A 24273-nucleotide genomic window follows, 5' to 3' on the forward strand; every position below is an offset into this window, starting at 1 on the left:
CATGTTTCTGAAATAGTCAGCAAGTTAGGTTTTACTGATTCTATTATTGTTGATCCTCATGGTTTCTCTGGGGGTTTATGTATGTTATGGAATGCAATTGAAGTTGAGATCCAAGCTACTAACAATTCAAGATGGGCAGTGCATGCTGTGGTCACTGCAAAGTTCCAGCAACCTTAGATTCTTTCGTCCGTGTATGGCAGTCCGAACAAAACTACCAGAAAAAGGATGTGGAGTGAGCTCAGTGCTATTGCTGACATTCCCGATGCTGACTGGATGGTGGTGGGAGACCTTAATACGTTCTGTGGCAGTCATGATAAGCAAGGAGGAAGGATTACTACTACAACTGAGCTCCAAGATGTGATGAGTTGATGTGGTCTCATTGATCTAGGAGCCAATGGTCCTAAGTTTACTTGGAACAACAAGAGGGCTGGAGCAGCAAATATCAAAGAGAGGTTAGACAGAGCTCTTGTCAACTCTAATTGGCAAACTCGTTTCAACAAAGCTCAGGTATTTCATTTACCTTATTATAATTCTGACCACAGGGTCATTCTTGTAGATCTTGACCCTAAGTTTAGATTTAAGCAAAGACCATTCAGATTTGAGGCCATTTGGGCTGAGGACTCTAGGTATGAAGATGTGGTTAAGAATACATGGATTTATGATGTTTCTAGTTTTAGTAGTACTCAATTCTTAGACAATATCTCTAGGATTCAGAGTGAGACTAAAAAATGGAATAAAAATGTGTTTGGTAACATCCATCTTCAGATTGATAAAGCTCACAATAGTCTTGTTAAAGCTCAAAATAATTTTGATAGTTGGCCATCTGAAAGAGCTAAACAGACTATGACAGAGTGCCTTATTGATTATCTTAGGTTGATTAAACTTGAGGAAACTTTCTGGAGGCAAAAATCCAGAATATCCTGGCTTAGAAAATGAGATATGAACATGAGGTTCTTTCATACCTCTACGGTGACTAGGAGAAAAAGAAATTCCATAGTCATGCTCAAAGATGACAGGGGAGAATGGATTAATAATGAGAAAATGATTGAAAATCATATAGTCAACCATTTCAATAGTTTGTTTAATTCTTCTTCCTCTACTGTTTGTGATACTGAGCTGTCTAATCTTTTTGCTCCTGTCATATCTACTGATGAGAATCTAGATCTTTGCAAGGAGGTCAGTGAGAATAAAATTATTAGTGCTGTGAAGCAGCTAGGAGCTCTCAAAGCTCCTGGCCCGGATGGTCTCCAAGGTATTTTCTATACCAAGTACTGGAATCATGTTGGTCCTAGTGTTATCGATCTTATTAAGAGTTTCTTTCATAGTGGTGTCTTAGATGATAGGCTCAATAAAACTTTTATTGCCTTAATTCCTAAGACTAATAACCCCACTACTATTAAAGAGTATAGACCTATAAGTCTATGCAATTTTAGCATGAAAATCATCACTAAGATCATAACTAATAGGCTTAGACCTTTACTGAATAAGATAGTGTCTTATAACCAATATGCTTTCATTCTGGGCCGATCACTCTTTGATACTGCTATTATGTGTATGAGATTATTCATTCTTTTAAAACCAAAAAAGGTAAAAAAAAAGGTTGGATGGCTCTTAAGCTAGATCTGGATAAAGCTTATGACAGGATTAGTTGGGATTTTATTGGTAAACTTCTTAAGTGTGATGGCTTTGATCAAAAGTTTATCAACTGGGTAATGAAATGTATTTCTACAGTTTCTTTTCAGGTTCTCATAAATGGTGCTCCTAGTTCTACTTTTAGACCTTCTAATGGACTAAGACAAGGGGAACCTTTATCCCCTTGCTTGTTTATCATGTGCCTTGAGTCCCTTACAGGAATGATTAATGCTGGAATTGCTAATAAGTCTTTGTCTGGTTTTACAGTGGCCAGAGGAGCTCCTATGGTTACTCACTCTTTATTTGCTGATGATAATATTATATTTTTGAAGGCTAATTATAAAAATGCTCTCAATCTGAAGTACTTGATTGATAAGTTTTGTCTTTGGACTGGGCAGCAAATTAATAAGAGTAAGTCCACACTTCTTACTTCTGCAAATTTGGGTAGGAGTTTCACTAAAGGAATGGCTAATGCTTTAGGAGTTCAAGTTGCTGCTAGCCCAGGTAAGTATCTTGGTATTCCTTTACAGTGGGGTAGAGTTAGTGAGAAAACTTACTTTGATATTGTTGAGAAGGTGTGTAACAAATTACAGGGATGGAAATCTAGGAGTTTAAACTTGCAGATGTACTATGCTTAGGTCTGCTGTGGACCCAATCACTAGTCATGTTATGTCTGTTGTTAAACTCCCTAAAGGTTTAATACAAAAGCTAGACAGATATAGAAGAAAATTTTTTCTGGAATGGTCTAAGGTTTGTATACCTATAAAGTTAGGGGGTGTCAATATTAGAAACCTTGAAGTTAACAATATTGTTATTCTTGCTAAAATAGCCTGGAGAATTTATTCTCATCCGGAGTCCTTTCTCTTTAATCTGTTGAAAGCCAAATACTTTAAGGCTAGTGATTTATGGAATGCTAATCATACTAAAGGGGCTTCCGTTAGCTGGAGAAGCATTATGAAGGGTAGGAATGCTGTTAGGGAATGTCTCAGATGGAATGTAGGGGATGGTACTAGTATAGATTTCTGGAGGGACCCTTGGGTTGACGACTTGCCTCTTGCTAATAAATTGCAGTCAGATGAAGCCACTCTCCCTAGAGAATCTGTCAGTAACTTCATGAATTCTAATCACCATAGTTGGGATATTAATAGACTTCAGAATAGTATCCCTGAAAACATTGTTAATGAGGTGATTGCTCTTCCTGTTTGCAATCTGACTAACAATGTTGATACTCTGATCTGGTCCGCTAGTAAATCTGGTATTACTGTCAAAGATGCTTATGTTTTCTTGAACATGAAATTTAATGAAGATATCATTGTCAATAAGGACTGGAGGTTTCTTTGGAAACTTAAGTGCCCTTATAGGTACAAATTTTTCCTATGGCAGTTATGTCAAAACTGAATTAGTGTGAATGAATCTTTATACAGAAAAGGATTGTGTGACCATCCTGGCTGTAATCTTTGTAACAGTGACTTTGAAACTGTTTTTCATCTTTTCTTTGGTTGTACTAAGGTGTGGCCAATATGGGAAAAAATCAGAAGTTGGACCGGTGTGAATCTTGAGTTTGAATATCTTTCTCCTAGTTTTGTTAGTAAGTTATGTTGCTATGATATTAGTATCGGTAGACTACACTGGAAAGATGTTTGTCCATTCATTTTGTGGAGTATTTGGATCCATAGAAATAAGCAGGTGTTTGAAAATGTTAGATTCAATGCTAAATGTGTTCTGGCATCTGCTCTTAGGTCGGCTACTGAATATTTTCAGGCTAACTCAGCTTCTTCTACAGATGGAAGGACTATGGAGGAAATTCAGATTGCTTGGCAGGTTCCGAATACCGGATTTTACAAGATTAATACTGATGGGTCTACTAATGATTGTGGCGATGCAGGAATTGGTGGAGTTATCCGAGATGGAGCTGGAGATTTTGTTGTTTGTTTTTGCAAACACATTCACAAGAACAACAACAATGTCGCAAAGGTCTGGGCAATCAGAGACGGACTTCGTCTGGCTAATCAATTGGGTCTTAACCTTGTGGAGGTGGAGAGTGATTCGTGGTATGCAATCCAATTGTGCAAAGGAGAAGTCAAACCTAACTTGGACACATACAGACTTGTCCAAGACATCAGCATGCTCAAGAGTAAGTTTGTGCAAGTGAACTTCAATCAAAGAATCATTTTAGTCTAAACCATTATGTGATCTGATTTGATTTTGAAGAATCAGTTTAGACAGACCAACATCTTAATTTTACGAAAATGCCTAGATTGACTTCGGGTTTTGTCACGAAGAATACACCGGACGGAAATAAAAATAGGGACCCACTTTCGCGGCACAGGTCCAGATGTTGAGAACAGCTCCTAAAGGCCATTCATTTCTCTTCGGGAGAGATTTCGGGACAAAAAACCGATAAATAGCCTGGCATCTCTAGGGCGACACCGAAGAAGAATTAGGGGCGACTAATAAGATAAAATAGGATCGTCCAAAATTAAAATAAAGCCACCCCTTATCTCAATTTTTTTTGAAATGTCTAAAATACCCTTCATAATCGGGAGTTTATATTGATGTATGTAGGTTTGTGTTACGAAAATTATAATCGGTAGTTAAAATTGTAATCTCGTGATGTTAATTTTCTACCGATTGTGGTAGCAGCCCCAAATTCAATTTTTTCAAAAACCAATGGAGTTTTGGATTTCTCTATTTGCACAATCGGTAGTCTCGTGATGTTTATTATCTACCGATTATACAATCGATATACAATCGGTAGTCTCGTGATGTTCATTACCTACCGATTGTGATAGTAGCCCCAAATTCAATTTTTTCAAAAGCCAATGAAATTTTGAATTTTTCTATTTGCTCAATCAGTAGTTTCGTGCTGTTTATTATCTACCGATTATTAAATCGGTAGTCTCGTGATGTTATTATCTACCGATTGTGGAAGTAGTCACAAATTTAAATTTTTCAAAACCGAATGGAATTTTGAATTTCTCTATTTGCTCAAATTTTCAGAAACCAATGGAGTTTCGTGATATTTATTATCTGCCGATTGTACAATCGGTGATTTCGTGATGTTCTTTATCTACCGATTGTGTTAGTAGCCCCAAATTCAAATTTTTCAAAGACCAATGGAATTTTGAATTTCACTATTTTCACAATCAGTAATTTCCTGATGTTTATTATCCACCGATTTTAATCGGTAGTCTCGTGATATTATTTAACTAACGATTATGGTAGTAGCTCCAAATTTAATTATTTCAAAACCAAGCAAAGAAGAGAAGAACATAGTCACATTCGGTAGATGAAAAAAAAAGAAAAAAAAAATTAGTCGTCCCTAATTCTTTCAGGATCGCCCCTAAAGACGCCTCTTAAAATAGCCCTACCCTAAATAAAATCTTGGATCTGTCCCTGTCAAAGAAGCCAGTGGAACCCAAGAATCCAATAACACAAAATTAAGCATCTCGTGACCAAGTCAAAACTACAATAAGTTAGCGGCACTTTGCTTTGACATTTATCAACACAGACCATTTAGTGATCACCCAGAAAACGAAAACATACTTGGATGTATGCAGGTAAAATCTTAACAAAGGATCATGTGATCTGTAAATCTCACCTGATCCATATAGTTAAGTACCAGCTGAATAAGTAAAATACTACTTTTACGCATTAGTTTGTGCAAAACTATGGCCGCTATGCCCATCAAGTGTTTGTCGCATGCGGATGGAAGTCATTTGCACGTCAAAAAGAAAATTAAAACAAAAACATAGCCTCCACAAAACTTTACCAAAAAAAAAAAAGAAAAACAAAATAAAACACCGCTAAAAAGAATTAGAAAAGAAAAAGATGTATACGATTTGAAAGAACTCGTCAACTACACATGTTTTGAACATCAACGCAAATTGATTAGATAGAGGAACAAGTCTACGTGAATGAAACTATAAGCTGCTCTAACGTAGCTGTGTTGCCTCTACATGACATTAGACTTAAAAGATGCTGAAACATAGCATCCCAAACATGGTGGTGGTACCGTGGAAGATCTCTTCACCAGAAGCTACTTTGAGGTCTGACGACCAAACTTGGACTAGAAAAAAAAGACTAGCGGCGGCTATGTAGAAAAGCTGCTAGGATTTGAGTTTGTCTGAACATGTGAGTGAGTCTGCTTTTATAGTATGTGATTTTCTAGGGCAAATAGATAAATTTGATATGAATTAGGGTTTCGGCCTGGATAATAAATTTGATACGAATTAGGGTTTCGGCCTCGGTAATAGCAAGTTGGAGTTGAACTGCCCAAGTAATAAACAAATAATGTTTTGCCGTTGCAAGGTGTCGGACTCCGAATTTTTTTTACCAGAAACTTAAGATCGTCTACTTCTAAATGGATCTTATCTTTTGGACTAGGGTAATGAGCCCAAATGACTACGGTCCACTCCTTTGACTTGCCGATCCCGGAGAGTTACACTTCGAGTACATGAGGATATTTTTAGCCAAGTTTCCGAGTACACGAGGCATTTATCGCTTAATAGTAACTATAATATGGATGGATTAAGATGTTGCATGTTCTGCTATAACTGATTAATATTTGACTCTTGGCAGCCCAAAAAAACAAAAAAAACCTACGTTTACGTAGATTTGTTGAGTTTTTTTTGTATTTGTTTCTTGTTCTTTTGTAATGATATTTGATTTTGTTGATCATGTGGAGGGGTGAAACCGAGATTAGCTGATGTGAATAAATACTGTGATCGGAAAGAAATAACACAATAATACAGTTTATAAAGACACGGAACATAATACAGTATTTGATATGTTTTGAGTCTAATTCATTAACCTTTTATGAAGACGTAGAATTCATCAACTTCTAAAAAATCCGGATGCGTGGTCCTTACATAGCGGTCAATACATCAAACAGTTTCTTCACATTACTCGGCTAGGATTGTTGTATGTCAATTTCTTCACATTACTCGGCTAGGATTGTTGTATGTCAATTCAAATCCTCTTATTGTATTTCAATTCTTATTCTTCCATTTCAGTATCCTCCAACATCTTACGATTAATTGAGTTTACCAGATAGATTCAATGGAAATAGTGAAGAAAAATAATCTATTAACACTGTTCAGCACTAGTTCCGTTATGGAGGTTTCATTCATGCCTTTAACATTACGAAGTCCCAATTTAAGAATGAACGAATCTGCCTGTTAACAAGTATGAGGGCAATGTGCCCCGAATGACTAAACTCGACTGATACTAATATTACAAGCAATGCATCTATTTGGCACATTATAGGCCTAATCAAAATTTAGGACGCCTGGGTACCTAAATGTACTCGCATCTACGTCGATTGAACACTGAATATTGAATAACAATCCAGAAAACCAACATAACAAAAGACATTAAGAACTGTAGCACTAAGAACCAAAGTTAATAACAGTGTGTTGGTATGATCATTTGAACATGGCAATGTTGGGCTTTAGAAATTCGATAAAAACTGAAGCACCAAGAAAAGAACAATTTTTTGGGGACTACTCCAAAATGGTGGGGGACTACTATTATTTTCTTGGGTGGATATTAGAAGTAATATTGAGTCATCCCTTATCTAAGTTTTTTTTAATATCAAACTTGCTATTGGTAATGATTAGTGAGTTAATAAATAATTAGTGAGATTAAATTAATAAGTTGATTTTTTTCGAAAGAAGAATTATTGAGAGGGAGAAGAAGAAGATGAAGATGAAGATGAAGATGAAGATGATAGTGAAGATGAGGGTTTTAGAAAAAAAAAGTTAGATCTTTCTTTAAGAGCCACAACAAGAGTAATGATGTTTTGGGTACTCATGGATATTTCAAATTTATTTAATGGTGCAATTTACAAATTGATTTCGGTTTGGTTAACAAAGTTCGGCTACAACATCTGAAGAACATGTAACCGAACTCATCTGCAAGTGTAGTTCGGCTAATATTTCTGAAAAGACAGGTAGCCGAACTCAATATATAGGTTTTTTAGAGAAAATTGCGACATAACTGAACCCAATATATATATTTTTCAGAGAAAAGTTCGATTAGCAGAAAAAAATTGCGGCGTAACCGAACTTTTTACGACGTAACCGAACTTTTTGCGACGTAACCGAACTAAAAGTTCGGCTGGGACATTTTTTTGCGACGTAACAGAACTTTTTACGACGTAACCGAACTTTTCTCTGGAAAAAAAGAAAAACCTCCATTAAAGTTGAGTTCGTCTAGTTCGACAAAGTTTTTCACATAATTGCTAGCCGAACTTCTCTCTGCAACTTCCATTGTCAACTCATTTTGATGATTACTTCTTATTTTTTCAACCAAAAATGAATGACAAATAATGGGTTTATTATAATTTTGGTTTTGATTTTGTTTTGTTAATGATTTAAATTAAGCTATATATATAGAGGTGGCGGTGGTGGTGGTGGTGGTTTGAGGTGGTGGTGGTGGTGGTGAGCGGCGGTGGTGATGGGAGGAGGTGGTTATATATAGGCCTGTCAATGAATATCCGTTATCCGCTAACCGAATCCGTTAGGTTAAGATCCGATATATCGGTAATCGGATATCCGTATCCGAGAACATAACAGATATGTTATTCCTACCGTAACGGTACCGGTTTGGGCTATTTTCGTTAGCATTATTTCCGATATCCGCTGACGTGTGTTTAGCACGTGTAAATTCCTATACCTAGATAAATATACTTCGACTGAATCACTAATTCTCTTCAGTTCAGTGGACACAAAAGAGAGAAAAAAGAGAAGAAACTCACCTCCTCGTCTCCTTCATTTTAATTCGAGCAAAATCATCATCTTCTCTATACAAATCATGTGTGATTAGGGTTTTCAGAACTAGGGTTATCTTCTTCTATTTCTTTTGATTTTAATTTCAATCCTAAAAACTCAATTTTCAATTTAGGGTTTCTGAAATTAGGATTTTCAGAACAGATTGAGATTCGTGAAATTAATCATGTCCCAAAGCGAAAGAGGAGCATCTAATCATGTTGGTTCATCAAGTAATCCCTCACTTTCAGTTGCATCACAATTACCTTCTGCGTCAAACCAAGTTAAAGGTTCAGGAATTCATTCAACACCTGCTGCTGTTACACCTCCAAAATAAGAAGCAGAAGTAGAAATAGAAGTAGATGAAGATCCAATTATAGCTGGAGAAAAGAAAAAACTACGTGCAGTAAGGTCTGATGCATGAAATGATTTTGAAAGGTTAATTGGAAAAAAGATGGTAAAAGGTAAGGAGATTGGGATACTTATAGTTGAATACAAACATTGCAAGAGGAGAATGCCTGTACCCAGTAACCAAGGAACCAACCGCTTGCATTGCCATGCTAAAACCTGCAAAGAAAAGCCTGAGAACAAGAAAGGACAAAGAAAGATTACTACAATCAAAACAGGTAATGCACAAACTAAGTTAGCTAATTGGAAGTATGATGTTGATGCTACTAGGATACTTGTTACCAAGATGATTGCTAAGCATGGTTATCCAATCACTATAGTTGAGCATCCATATTTTGTTGAGTTTGTGAAGTCTTTAAATCCTACTGCTAAGATTTACACTAGGAATACAGTTAGGAAAGATATCATGAAACTAACAACTGAGTTCAAACTGCATTTACAAGAACAATTTGACACAATTACATCTAAATGTAGTTTAACAACAGATACGTGGACATGTAAGAATACAAAAGATGGTTATTGTTGTGTGACAATGCATTACATAGATGATGAGTGGAAACTGGTTAAGAAAACACTAGCATACACTTTAGTGCCATCACCACATTCTGGAGAAGTTCTAACATCTGTAGTGAAATCAGTAGCTCTATATTGGAACATATATAGTAAGCTTTTTTTTGTAGCTGCTGACAATGCTAGCTCAAACAATGTTATGATGGCAAATCTGAAGTCATGGCTTGATAGCAAAGATTTTCTAGTTCTTAATGGGTATTTGTTCCAAATGAGGTGTAGTAATCATGTATTGCACTTGATTTTTGGGTTGTAATGAGAGAAGTTGCTCCATTTATAGATGCAGTTAGAGAGTGTGTGAAATATGTCAAGTCAAGTCAGGCTAGAAAAGAGAGATTTGAATGTGTTATTGCCCAAGTTAAGCTTCCTTCTTCAAGGTCTGTTGGTTTAGATGTGGATACCAGGTGGAACTCCACCTTTAAGATGCTTAAATATGTAATTATTTTGAAACAAGCTTTTGTTAGGCTAGCTGATTTGGATAATAACTTCAAGATACTACCCAACTTCTCAGGAGTGGCAACAAGGAGTACATATATGTAAATTATTTGATGTGATTTCAACCAAATTTGCTGGGATTGAGTATCCCACAACAAATTTGTAATGGGGTGCAAGAAGTTAATAAATGCATTAAGATCTGGGAATTAAGTGAGCATGAGTATATCAGAGACATGGCCAAGAATATGAGGACAAAATTTAATAGCTACTGGAAAGAATGTAACACTTTGATGGGCATTGGGGTTGTTTTAGATTCTAGGTATAAGGATAAATGGGTGGAGTTTGTTATGAAGAGAGTATATGGTATGGAAAACTATCAAAGTCACTATCACAAATTTGAGCTTCAACTCATTCTCTTTTCTGTGCTTATGAAACCAACACTACAGCTCCAAATTATTTTGATACTGGAATGCATTCAGCTGGAATTGAGATCTCTGCAGGTACAACAACATCATATGAATTTGGTTATGATGATTTTATTATGGAAAACAATATGTTTGAGGTTGAGAAGTCAGAATTGGAGACATACTTAGCAGAACCAGTTCTTTCTAAAGGCACAACCACTGAAGAAATGAGGTTTGATATCTTAAGTTGGTGGAAGAATCATGCTCCTAAGTACCCAACTCTCTCAAGGATTGCAAGAGATGTATTGGATGTTCCAGGGACAAGTGTAGCATCAGAATCAATGTTTAGTATTGGTGGTAGGGTTCTCACATCTCATAGGAGTTCATTAGCTCCAGACCTTGTTGAAGCATTGCTTTGTTTGGGTGATTGGCTGCCAGATCTCAGTCTCAGTGACAATGATAATAGTTGTATTACTGGTAACTTTCCTTACATCTTAATCTTTTATTTGCTTTTATATTTATTGGCTTATTGCACTGACATTTCCAGCTTAACTAACACTTTTGATTTTCCTTTCAAAATGCAGAAGTTCAGGACTAAGGAGGAATGCATTTGCAGATGCAGTTGGAAGCAGAGATGGAGGCATGGAGCCATCAGCCATGGAGATGGAGGAATGCATTTGCAGTTGCTGCAACACATGGAGATGGAGTTCCTTTGTCTTTTCTTTTGCAAGAACATGGTTTTTTATTTTGATAGAACATCTGAACATGTAAGTTGGTGGCATGGATTTAAAACATGAACATTTGTATGTTTTTTTGTGTGTGTGGCATGGATTTAGAACTGGTTTTGTTGGATTTAAAACATGTTCTGTGTTTGTTCTGTGAGTCTGTGACATACCGGATGGTATCGAAAAAATATCCGATATCCGTTAAGTCCAACGTAACGACAATGAAATTGAATTTCATATTTCCGTCGGAACTTAACGGATTTCGGATATCCGTTAATTTTAATGGGAACGGCAGAGGCAATATCCGTTATGTTTAGTGTCGTTGACAGCCCTTAGTTATATATATATATATATATGTGGTGGTGATGGGAGCAGGTGGTTATATATAAATATATATATATATATATATATAGGTTAAGGGTAGGTTAGTCATTTCCACACTTTAGGACACCCCTTATAACGATAGGGTAGATATTCTTATCACTTAGTAATCCCCCACCATTTTAGAGTAGTCCCCAAAAAATCGTTTTAAGAAAACAGTAACATCCCAGTCTTATTTGATCACACCACCATAAGTAAAGAGAAAAGACAAGGCACCTGTATTAAATTTAAAACCCAACACAAGTAAACCGGGGAGATGCCAATGAAATCACTGACAGGGTGTTAGTCCACGAGTGAGTTGGGGGAGTTTAATGTATTTTGGATCTTGAGGATTTTGAGGGAGTGTAAGAGAGTATACGGAATTTGAGAGACTCTCCCAAAATCTCTACTCTTTTGAGAGATTTGGAATGATGCATAAATACACTGTAAATTCCCTAGAACTCCCCAAAAAAACCCAACTCCCTAACATTCTAGTTTTTACCACTAACAGGGAGTTTAAGAGTTTCTTTCAAACTCCCCCACGACTAACGGGGTTTTCTAGGGAGTTTGAGAGACTCTTCTAAACTCTCCCATGATTAATAGGGATTTTGAAAGACTCCTTCAAACTTCCCCACGATTAACGGGAAAAAAATCCAACTACACCCAACTCCCCAAACTCCCTTGAAAACCAGTGTAAGTCAATGCATCACTAAAGAATATGGCAATGCTCGGCTTTAGCTAGTATCATTGCCTATTTTTTATTTTTTTTTGTTTAGATAACAATCAATCGAATGAAATCTTTCATCCCGTACCTATCTACTATCTAGACATGTACAGCCGGCAACTTACCTTGTTTGATTAATGGATTGTGCTGCCTGGAATTGGAAACTGTTACGTAATGGAACAACCAAACTTTGGGTCTCGTTCCAGTCTAAATCTAATACCCAAAATCCTATATGTAAGTGCCTGGTTAGCTCTCTCAATCCCATCGATAACTTATTTGAATCGGTCCGCGAGTTATAACCTCAAAGGTGTCACATCCATGAACAAAAACTCCAACAAAATAAATTGTTCACGAAAACCCCATTTAACATAAATTGTCTATATTAACCTTCTAGTTTAAATCACCCCAACAAAAATAAAAAACAACCCCACCTTTAATTTTAAATCACCCCAACAAAAATAAAAATCAACCCCACCATTAATTTCTATTATATTATCACCACCACAAAATAACACCACCAGCAGAACCACCACTGTGCCGCCACCACTGACCACCGCCGCCAACCACCACCGCGCCACCGCCGTCGCCAACCACCACCGCGTCACCGTCGCCGCCAACCACCATCGCGCCACCGCCTTCACCACCGCCGTCGCCAACCACCGCCTCCACCACCGCCGCCGCCAACCACCGCTGCCGACCACTACCACCTCGCCACCACCACCGCCACCCAACACATCGCCACCACCTCCATCCCCGAAAACCACCACCGCGCCACCGGCGACCACCACCACAGACCACCACTGTCGCCAACCACCACCACCAGCAACACCACCATTATCGCCGACCACCCCCACCAACCAGTCGCCACCGCCACAAAAAATGAATTTCATTGATCAATATTCAACAAAATAAGAAAAAAATGATGAAACCAAACAGAAAAAATGATGAGACCAAAATTGGTTTCACCAAAATTAGATGAAACCTAATTAGGTTTCATCATTTTTCCACATATTGTCATTTCGCCAACACAGCTTCACTGATGAAACCAAACCAAAATAAACTAGGCAAAAATGACCAAAACAAGATAAAACCTAATTAAGTTTCATCATTTTTCCACATATTGTCATTTCGCCAACACATCTTCAATGATGAAACCAAACCAAAATAAACTAGGCAAAAATGGTGAAACCAAAGTTGGTTTCACCAAAACTAGATGAAACCGAAATTGGTTTCATCATTTTTCCACATATTGTCATTTCACCAATAACCACCGCGACCAACACCACCGCCAACCACCGTGACCAACTACCACTACCACCGTGACCAACTACCACTACCACCGCGCCGCCACCATCACCACAGTCCGCCGCAATGCGTCATTGCACTACCACTACCAGCCACCTCCACCATCCAGTACGACCACAAGCACCACAACCGTCCACCGCCATCACCAACCACCAGCACCACTGCCGACCAGCACTGCGCCATTGCACCACCACTACCAGCCACCGCCAACACCTGCTGCACCGCCACCTGCACCATGACCGCCCACCGCCATCACTGATTACCAGCACCGTTGCCGCCTACGACGACCACCGCCGTCATTGACGACCACCGCCGATCACCAACGCCGGCCAAAACCAACACCACCTCCAACTGTTGTCGCTCCGCCACCAGTACCACGACCGTCCACTACCACCACCGACAAAAATATTAGATAAACCGATTTTGGTTTCATCTTAAATACGATGCAACCGATTTTGGTTTCATCATAAATAAGATGAAACCATAATTAGTTTCGTGAGAATTTAACTGTAAGAAAAAAATTATAAGAGGTATTATACATGTTCATTGATAGAAAAGACATCATTGGAATGTCATGATTGACATGGAATGTCTAAAATGCTATTTCACAAAGCTTTGAAAACAAAACGGATGAAACGTAGCTAAACAAAATGCTAGGTACTCAAGTTTTTTCTCTTGATTAACCGTAGGAAACAAGAAACTAATGAAAGCAGCTAGCTAGGGCTTATGACAATAAGAGAGTCTTAATGGTTGCATACGTACATGATTTTGTCTTACTACCATAGTCTGTCTTAGCTAGGGTGGGCTTGATCTAATGATGATTGTTTTAATATCCATGTAGCTAGCTACCATTGGTATTTATATCCAAAAAAATTCTAAACGGTATGAGATTACAGCAGGAATGGGGTATGTTTTTTCTCTTCTCTAGTAGTTATCCTTACATGCAACTATATAGTATTTTGCAGGTTATAAAATTTTCATTTTTCTCTGAATAGAAACTCACCAGTGGGAAAAGATGCAATCCTGGAGCTCGACAACTCTGGAAATCTAGTGCTTTCCGACGGGAATATCATTGTCTGGTCATCAAACACGTCAGATTCCGGTGTGCATACTGCAGAAATGTCAGATACCGGTAACTTTGTTCTGTACAACACATATCTTAGTCCTGTTTGGCAAAGCTTCTCACATCCGACCAATACACTTCTTCCAGGCCAGAACTTAACAGTCTCGTTAGAACTTGCTTCTTCGATTTCTTTGCCTTCTTACGGTGGTTTCTACACACTTAAAATGCTTCAAGAACGAACTTCGTTAAGCCTCGCTCTGATGTATAACTTACCGGAGTATTTCATTATAAATACTAGTAATCTTAAGGCGTCTTCCAGACTACATCTCCAACTCCATCCAGAAACAGTAAACTCCAACTGCATTTCCATTTAACCACATCAACCCCAACTCAATACCAGCAACACCTAATTATTTCCCCTGTATTTCGATTCACATCAACCATTTAATCAAATATCACCGGCATGAGTACTGAAGCCAATTGATTCTCCTCTCAGCTACATCACCTAAATCCATCGACTGCACGCCATCCATCTCTCATGCAGTTGTACGAATCAACGACCACTGCCTTCTTGAACCCATTGTTCTCAGCCATCATGAGAACTGAGCACCTTCCTGCATTGTCGAGTCTTGAAATGTAAACACCAGTGTGTCAATCCTCCATTTTCACTGCCAACCTCTTTGCTGCTGCCAAACACTGTTGAGCTTATTGAACTTGCTGTTCTTACATCCGGCTACAGAATCAATTCCCATACTCTTCCATCATCAGCACCAGTATTCTCTTATCTCGCCTTCAACAACAGTTTCCGTTGCAACCAGCTCACCCCATTCCTGCTGTAATCTCTCGGGCATCTCACAACCAACTATTCTACGCGGTAGTACTTATTATGCAACGGAACTTGGATCAACATATCATTCTACACACATTGAATAGATTAAAGCTCAAATATGAGTTAAAAGTCCAATTACTAGTCAACTATTACTATAGAAATCAATTTCTCAAGTGTCACACACACTAGAAAGTACCCAAAAAAAAGTAAAGGTAATTTTACTGGTAATGAAGTTGAATTCAGTGAAACCCACCATTAACAACAGCATGGATTGACAAATTAGGGAATATGGGTTCGTAATCATATAAGAATCATTTCATTTCATTTCTACAAATTTAATTCAAAACCCTATAACAGTAACAACAAAAATTGTGATTCAAAACCCTAGAACAATAACTATGAAATTTCATTTCATAAAAATCAAAATCAATTCAACTTCTTAGTATAAGAGAACCCGAATTCAATAATAAACTCGTAGATCAAAAATGAATCAAAACCCTTATCTCCCAAATCACGAATCAATTTTTAGAAAGAAAAAAAAAAATAATGGAAACACAAAAATCCATAGACATGTCTGGTGAATTAACCTTAGGAGATTGTGATTCAAGCAGATCGTCATCCAATATCCCTTTTCTTCTTCTATTTCAAGCGATTTGAAACCCTAGGTTCTACATAACTACAAAAATGAAGAGAGGAGCTGGTGGTGGTAGAGGAAGAAGAGAAGGGGCGGTGCTGCTGTTGGTGGTGGTAGCGGAAGAAGAGAAGGAAAAATTGTTGGTGAAGGATCGAGATATGATTTGGGTTTTGGTGGTGGTAGAGGAAAAAGAGAAGGGGAGGTGTTGTGGTGATGTGAGAGAGGTACGGAGAAAGGATAAAAATGAAAAACACGGGAGCGCTGTTATGGAATTATTAAAAAATTTGAATGATGTAATTTAAACTTTATAAAAAAATTGGGGTTTTTGTATCACTTTTGGGAAAAATAGAGTTCTTGTAACTCTCAACATATGGGTGGATTTTTTGTACCACATGTTTGGTCACCTTGGTTTTATTTGACTAGTTTTGTATTCGAATATTGTTTATTGGATTATAAACTGCTGAACGCTGGTGTCATTCTTGGCGATATCTTTGTGTTTCAATTAAATTTTCCCTCTTTTTCGTCAAAAATAAACTGCTGAACATTTATTTCATAAAAATCTAATTACTAGATTGAAAAGAATTTCAAATCTACAAGCTTTATTTCACTTGATCCTTAGGGGTTAACAATAAACAGATTAAAATAGGTACAATAACACATTACATATTATCAGCACAATCCAAGAAATAGATTTACATAACTTTGAGATGAGCTTTTAGTTAATGACATTTGTTCATTTGTTTCTAATAATCTCAACACGCCCCTTCACGGGTCGTTGGATCTTAGCCTGTTCTGATACCATGTTAGAATACGGACATCCAATTCAAAATCAATTGGCAATGAGTGGAGAGGTCCTAAGAAATTATAAACCGCATGATCTTAGATAATCCAACAAATTTGAATGATGTAATTTAAACTTTATAAAAAAATTGGGGTTTTTGTATCACTTTTCGGAAAAATAGAGTTCTTGTAACTCTCAACATATGGGTGGATTTTTTGTACCACATGTTTGGTCACCTTGGTTTTATTTGACTAGTTTTGTATTTGAATATTGTTTTTTGGATTATAAACTGCTGAACGCTGGTGTCATTCTTGGCGATATCTTTGTGTTTCAATTAAATTTGCCCTCTTTTTCGTCAAAAATAAACTGCTGAACATTTATTTCATAAAAATCTAATTACTAGATTGAAAAGAATTTCAAATCTACAAGCTTTATTTCACTTGATCCTTAGGGGTTAACAATAAACAGATTAAAATAGGTACAATAACACATTACATATTATCAGCACAATCCAAGAAATAGAATTACATAACTTTGAGATGAGCTTTTAGTTAATGACATTTGTTCATTTGTTTCTAATAATCTCAACACGCCCCCTCACGGGTCGTTGGATCTTAGCCTGCTCTGATACCATGTTAGAATACGGACATCCAATTCAAAATCAATTGGCAATGAGTGGAGAGGTCCTAAGAAATTATAAACCGCATGATCTTAGATAATCCAATAATGCGAGACTAATAATCTCAACAAGTGTTGGTATCGGAGAAAATTTTTGTTCATTTGCCTGATCGCCTCCAACAAGTGTTAGTACGATTCACCACCGATTCCACTCGTTCAACTTGGGAGTTGCATTTTTGCAGTATGTTGGCAGGCTAGACATACTGGAAAACCTATATTTTGATGTCGGGTAATTCGGATTTCCTCGAGTTTTTTCCTGCATCTGTCGGGTAATTCAGATTTCCTTTAGTTTTTGTATTTGATTTTTCTGTATCTGTTTACTTCCCGAACATTAACCAAGATAAACTTAATAGCGATTTTTTTCGAAGCTAATATAAATAATATACCGGTCATGGAAATGAAAGAACACAATTATACAATTCTATAAATATGCTTCAAAAATAAATAAATAATAATAATTCTATAATAGAAAAAACATTAAATATGCTGAGAAACATATTCAGTGTCCCGGGCTCTGGTTCATATATATATATATATATATATATATATATATACACGTACCGAGGTTTCAGTCACGCAATTAACAGGACTTCCGAATAGGTCCCAAATTTAAGAATGAATGAATCTGTACTTTAACAAATATGCTCCCAAATGACTAACTAGACTAGACTGTTACTGTCATTGCAAGCAAATTATCACTTGGTACACTGTAGGTCATAATTACAAATTAAAACGCCAAATGTACTCGCATCCATTGGACCGGAGACTGAGATATTGAGAAACAAACCAAAAAACCAACACAAAAATCATTAAGAACCGAGTTAATAACACTAAAGCAGTGTTCAAATATAATCATAATCATTTGAATATGGCAGTGCCAGGCTTTAGAAAGTAGATAAAAACTGAAGCACTAAGAAAACAGCAACACCCTAGTCTTATTTGATCACACCACCATAAGAAAATAAAAGATAAGGCAGCTCTATAAAACCCAAAACAAGTAAACAAGGGAGATGTCAAGGTCTTTCTGCTACTGTAAACAGAATATATAAACAAACACAATGAAATCGCTAAGCATACAGTAATAACACAAAATAAACCTAACCAGAATATATAATCCACCCCCTGCAACATCCTACCTCATGGAACATATGAATGTTTAAGCTACTGATAAATTATGTCCAAAGAGAACTAGATGGTGATGTATATAACTCATCTCAGAAGAGCGAGTATGATGCAGCAACAAGGCTGACAAGAAGAGCAAATGAAGAAATCATGGTAGTCGATGCATCAGATGGTTTTGGGGCTGGAGCTGGAGCTTCAATTTGAAAACCTCCTGCGGCGTCTTCAGCAGCAGGTGAAGGTACTGGAGAAAACATGGCTGAAGTGGGAGGTAGAACAGTGGTTCTACTTGGAGATTGTGCTGCAGCGAAAAAGAAAAGAAGATCAGAAACTAAAAGAACTATGTATGTCCTAAAATGATAACCGAACACGCAATCAAGAGAAAAAGAAGGGCATAACAGGTTCATCTCAAATATTGTTGATAGTATGACATTCTCGTTTGAGCAATTACATAACATGGCATCGGAGTAACCAGACCAACAACAGGATTGCAAACAAAGCAGGACATGAATGCTTGGGAATGTTCAGATTTGTTTTACAGAATGGTACATACAACATTTTCCCACATACATTTTCAGTACAAAATAGGAGTAGTCAAATTGCACACCTCTGGTTGAATGTTTATGTGTTAACCTTACAGCATTTTCCAACTCTGCTGGTCCTAATCTCTTCTCTTGTCATCTTATAACCTATTACTAGATCTAATTAGTAACGCAGAGAATTCCAATCCACACCAAAATGGAACTACATAGAGAATTTCATACAAGAAATGGTCTTGAAGGAATTTATTCATGAGATCTAAATTCCACATTACGATTCAACGATAGGAGATGCTAAGCAAGGAATTGATGCTCATTACCATTAATTGAAAATTTTCTAGACAATTTCATACTCATCATTTTAGACAGAATAACTTTTCATACATGGGTTTTCTAACACTGTGACTTAGAAAAAGAACAAAAATACTTAAAATTGGGTTTCAATTTTCAACACTAAACCCATTTGTTTAAACCGAAAAACACACGGCATGCATCAATAATTGGTCCTTGAGGAATTCCATTCCACTTCAAGAAACCCAAATGTACCTTCGGCATGCATCAATAATTGGTCCTTGAGGAATTCCATTCCACTTCAAGAAACCCAAATGTACCTTCGGTTAAAAATAAGGGTCCTCTTAACTTGTATACCCGTATACATGTTAAGGTGCATTAAATTAACATTTTTCTGCATTGGAAACAAGATTTGTTTGTTTTATTGCAATAAAAATGACAATTTTTTGCATTGGGAACATGATTTGTTGTTTTTAGTGTAAAAAATTACCAATTTTTAGTAGAATAAGACAAAAAAATACAATTTCCAATACCATTAAATAATTATTTATTAAACCTTAACATGTATACGGATATACAAGTTAACAAACCCCTAAAAATAATCGGGATCTTGTTAACCTAGATACCCGTATATAGGTTAAGCATTAATTATTAGATTAATTTTTGGCTTGGAATTCGTAACTTTCATTTGAGTTTTAATTTTTCCTGTGAAAACAAATAATAAGTATGGTAGCATATCCTAATTCCATTATTACCCTTATCTTACCTGTACTTTAATTTAATTCACTCACTAAATTTACGTTTTAATCTAACTCACTCATTAGATTTACACGCGTACGGCTAGGTCAGAAACAGTCTTCGCTTTCCTTTTTAATCTTCTATTATATTTGCTCAGTTCTCATGATGGCTGAGAACAATGGGTTCAAGAAGGCAGTGGTCGTTGATTCGTACAGCTGCATGAGAGATGGATGGCGTGCAGTCGATGGATTTAGGTGATGTAGCTGAGAGGAGAATCAATTGGCTTCAGTACTCATGCCGGTGATATTTGATTAAATGGTTGATGTGAATCGAAATACAGGGGAAATGATTAGGTGTTGCTGGTATTGAGTTGGGGTTGATGTGGTTAAATGGAAATGCAGTTGGAGTTTACTGTTTCTGGACGGAGTTGGAGATGTAAATCAATTTCTAATTAAAAGAGATCTCCACCAACTAAACGACTACTTAAATAAATCCACCATTAGTTCTTAAAATCATCTCTTCTACCTTTGTAAATCAATTTCTAATTAAAAAGGAAAGCGAAGACTTCTCTTATGTAATTTCGATGGAGCTTTCAAAAAAATTTCCCCTTTCTTCCATTAATGGAGTTTTACATCCACAAAATAAAAAAAAACACCCAATCTTGATAGAATCTTGATTACCCTCAAATCAGCTGCAATAAAGATTTTATCGATTGAACTGTAAACAGATCGATCAATAGTGGTAATATGAAAATATGAAGATGAAATTACATAAGAGATATGTAGAGATAAAATAATTTTATTAAATAGTTATAAAAATCTCTGAATTATTTTAGAAACAACGACATTAGGGTATTACGGTATCATAAACATGGAGAAGAACAAGATAAAACGGGAAGTTAAGCATAAAAGGAAAGTTAGAGTGAACTACGGACGTGATTAACAAAGAAAAAGGTTACTCGTGGAATTTAAATTTCACTGATAAAGAGGATTAATCTGTTATTATACCGGCGGCTGATTTCTATTCCCAACGTAAAATATGACGAATATACCCCTGTTAACGTGTATACGGGTGTACACGTTAACAGGACCCAAATAATCGGCAGGAAAGATTTTCATGAGATCTGAATTCCACACTACCATTAAAGAACAAAAGATGCTAAGTAAGGAATTGATGCTAAATTTGGGTTCAACTTTCAACACTGAACCCATTTGTTTAAAGCATAAAAAAAAGGTGTCACAGTTCCGCACACAAATATCATGCATCAATGGCAACAATCATAATAAATCTATATTTGTTTCCAAGACAAACCAGAATCAAGACAACCCATTTATGAAGATCCAAAATTGAACAAAACCCATCATCCAAAAGGAGCAAAACCACCAAAAACAAGGAATCTAATTCCAAAAAAGGGAAAACAGTAGATACATACCAGGAGCACCAGCAGGGGAAAGAGCCACTGCAAGACAAACCAAAATCAAGAAAAACCCCATTAATAAAAATCCAAAATTGAATAAAACCCATCACCCAAATCCATCAATGAATCTAATTCCAAGAAAACCCAGATCAGAACAAAAAAATTAAAAAGGGTTTCAAAAAAATCAGACTTACATCCACATTTATCAATAGAAGGAGCAGAAACACCACAAGCAGCAGGCAAAGTCATAGCTTTCTTAATATCCAAAACAACCCCTAAACTCCCACTATTCTTAAAAGCTTCACAGATACACTGAGCATCAGCCTTCAACACAGTTTTCAATCCACTGCAACATGCACCTTCTGGCTTAGTAACTTTACTCCCACTTGTAACAAATGTTAAACAATCAGCCATACTGAATATGATTGTTGAACAATCAACTGCTGGTGCAGGTGCAATAGTCTTTGAGTTCACAACTTCTGCAAAAGCAAAGATTGCCAAAACACATAACACTAATGAAATCTTCACCATTTTTGCTCAAAGAAAGATGAAAAAAAAAAAGAAAAAAAAAAAGCCCCAGAAGAAATGTGGGAAGAAGGATGGAAAATGAAAAGTCTTTTGTGAGTGGGAATGAGAGAAGAAGAAGATGAAGAGGGTTTTGAGGGTTTGGTGCTGCTAAATAAATGGAAGGAGAGTGAGGAGGAGAGATGTGAATGAGATGAGTATGAATTTGACTCATGATGAGTCCAACTCTGAGAATAAGCCATGTGCCCACTGTAAATTTCTCTCTCTAAAACATTTGTTAATCTCCACCTTACACGTGTTGCAGTGGAGATTTTACTGCTAGTAACTAAGAAGAATTACTCATATAAAACATTTACCAAGAATGGTATATCCGTTAATGATCAGAAAATCTCTCTTCAGAATATTTTCTCATATAAAGTTTCTGATTTCTTATTTTACTGCTAGTAACTAAGAAGAATTACTGGCTGCGGTTTTTCATGTTTCATTTTGCAAGGTAAAATGGAAATTTACGAATTTCTTTCTCGAAGTGGCAGCACCACGCATGCCGGCATGAATTCGTAGGGGTATCAGTTATCCTTGGGGTACACCAATTCGTAGATTTATCTGAAGTGAATTCTGATGTGCCCCTAAGTAAATTTGTACTCCCACTAGCACAAGTGCATAACATCAAAATACATACATACATACTGCAATCTAAAATCTAGTCGTAGTTGACAACGCGGAGGATGGAGTCGATGACCTTAAGATTCGAGTCCACACTAGAGTAAAACGTGTTGGAAACGTCGACCAATCATATCAAAATTGGTCCCACTTATTTGCGACCTTTGGGGGCGTCTGTGCCAGGTTAAGCGTGAGCCGGGACTTTGAATCGGGTCGGTCAAAAACAAAGACAATGCAGAGCCACACATAGGTCTAGTCGATAGGAAGATGCCGGTGATTATCCGCTAATGATGTTTCCCATTACAAGATTACAAACTTGAGATGTGCTTATTCCATTTCAAGACCTTCCAATTCTACTGTTTAAATTCAACAAGATACCGATATGAATTTGGTTCACTTGCCATAACCAATATTAAACTTCTTCTTTATTATTAATTTTTTTTAATCCAAAAAAAGGAGAATATATTGATAGAAAGGGGAGTTTACAAACAAATCTACTAGAGGTAGAAGAAAGCAAAGAAGAAAAAAAAGTTCAAAAAAAAAAAACAAAAAGGCTACTGAAAAATTACCTGCCAATTAGCTAAAACACAATGGGAGAAATTTAGATGAATATGGTGTCCTACTGCATCCATAACCTTGTCGATTCAACTATTAAGCTTGTTAGCATACATGGAAGAAATTTTCAAGTTTATGCTCGATTAAAGGAATTATTATCTTATGTTTATTCTCTAGTCTAAGATTGCAGGTGAGCTTCAAAATATTAGACAACTCAATTTCTTCCGCACTCGTTCCAACAGTATGCTCGGCAATAATTCTTGAATGTTCCATGCCATTTTAACATATAGATTTTTGTTTGTATCTAATGGATGAATTTTAATTTTCTCCATAATCTCAAAACTCACTTGCATAATTGTGGGAGTGTGAAAATAAAAACTTGTACAACTGACAAAAAAAAATTATTATCAACTAAAATACTCTCAAAATAATAGATAGATTTTCATATATAATTTGTATATGTACAAACCTATTTTTTTTAAACGGAGGTGATAAATCAATATCATATATATATAATATATTGTTTATACATAATAAGAAATGAACGTGTTTCATGTTTAAAAAATCACGAATATATTCCAAAGAGAAAACGAAGAAAAACAAAAAAGGTTTGGAACTCAATAAGAGACTTTGAAACAGCGTGAGGAAGAGTTACAAATGAATGAGACTGCTCGTTCATTTGGACAAATAGGTAAATGTTGGAAGAGTGATAAAACTCTGATTTTCGTTCCATCTATGTTGACATGCAAGTTAGATGAACCCATAAGATTTTGCAACCTAAATTTGAAAAGTAGTCGACAACGCAATAGATGGACCCTGGGATTTGAGTCTACACATTAAGAAAAAAAACACGTTGAAAAAGTTGGTCAAGCAGAGGCTTGGTCGAAATTACACATCTGAGGCTAAATAAGGCACACTTTCACTCTCTTTAATTCAGGTCGACCAAAGAGCCACACATAGCGTCAAAGACAGCATTGGTTTATAGCTATAGCTACTGCACCCGTTCGGTTCAAATGTTTCGATTCAGATTTACAGTACCTGTATAGGTTCTATATCTAAGCATAGTGAATTAAATCAAGAGCATATAGAAATCTTTACCAAAATGCTGGCATAT

General features: G+C 36.5%; 2 protein-coding genes across 2 annotated transcripts; one reads left to right on the forward strand and one right to left on the reverse strand.

Annotated features, from left to right (window-relative positions):
• Positions 1-945: 945 nt before the first annotated feature.
• On the forward strand, positions 946-14767 carry LOC113325863. The gene is made up of 6 exons (XM_026573730.1): positions 946-1587; positions 1743-2207; positions 2527-2963; positions 3057-3780; positions 14172-14236; positions 14326-14767. Exons 1-6 carry the CDS (start codon positions 946-948, stop codon positions 14765-14767), a joined length of 2775 nt encoding a protein of 924 aa, XP_026429515.1.
• A 3389-nt stretch (positions 14768-18156) lies between these two features.
• LOC113325881 (non-specific lipid-transfer protein-like protein At5g64080) lies at positions 18157-22095 on the reverse strand. The gene is made up of 3 exons (XM_026573747.1): positions 21614-22095; positions 21435-21461; positions 18157-18735 (listed from the first exon to the last, which is right to left on the reverse strand). The coding sequence occupies exons 1-3, from the start codon at positions 21948-21950 to the stop codon at positions 18530-18532; spliced, it is 570 nt and encodes a 189-aa protein (XP_026429532.1). The 5' UTR covers positions 21951-22095; the 3' UTR covers positions 18157-18529.
• Between the last annotated feature and the right edge of the window lie 2178 nt (positions 22096-24273).

Source organism: Papaver somniferum, unplaced genomic scaffold (assembly GCF_003573695.1).
Source record: "Papaver somniferum cultivar HN1 unplaced genomic scaffold, ASM357369v1 unplaced-scaffold_0, whole genome shotgun sequence".
NCBI lineage: Eukaryota > Viridiplantae > Streptophyta > Magnoliopsida > Ranunculales > Papaveraceae > Papaver > Papaver somniferum.

Coding starts and splice junctions, on each gene's coding strand:
- LOC113325881 (XM_026573747.1), bottom strand. CDS start 21,950: ATGGTGAAGATTTCATTAGTGTTATGTGTTTTGGCAATCTTTGCTTTT. Junction 21,462..21,613: donor TTCTATTGATAAATGTGGAT/GTAAGTCTGATT, acceptor TTTGTCTTGCAG/TGGCTCTTTCCCCTGCTGGT. Junction 18,736..21,434: donor TTCCCCTGCTGGTGCTCCTG/GTATGTATCTAC, acceptor TTTTCGCTGCAG/CACAATCTCCAAGTAGAACC.
- LOC113325863 (XM_026573730.1), top strand. CDS start 946: ATGAGGTTCTTTCATACCTCTACGGTGACTAGGAGAAAAAGAAATTCC. Junction 2,964..3,056: donor ATTGTCAATAAGGACTGGAG/GTTTCTTTGGAA, acceptor ATCTTTATACAG/AAAAGGATTGTGTGACCATC. Junction 3,781..14,171: donor TCAAGAGTAAGTTTGTGCAA/GTGAACTTCAAT, acceptor ATATCCATGTAG/CTAGCTACCATTGGTATTTA.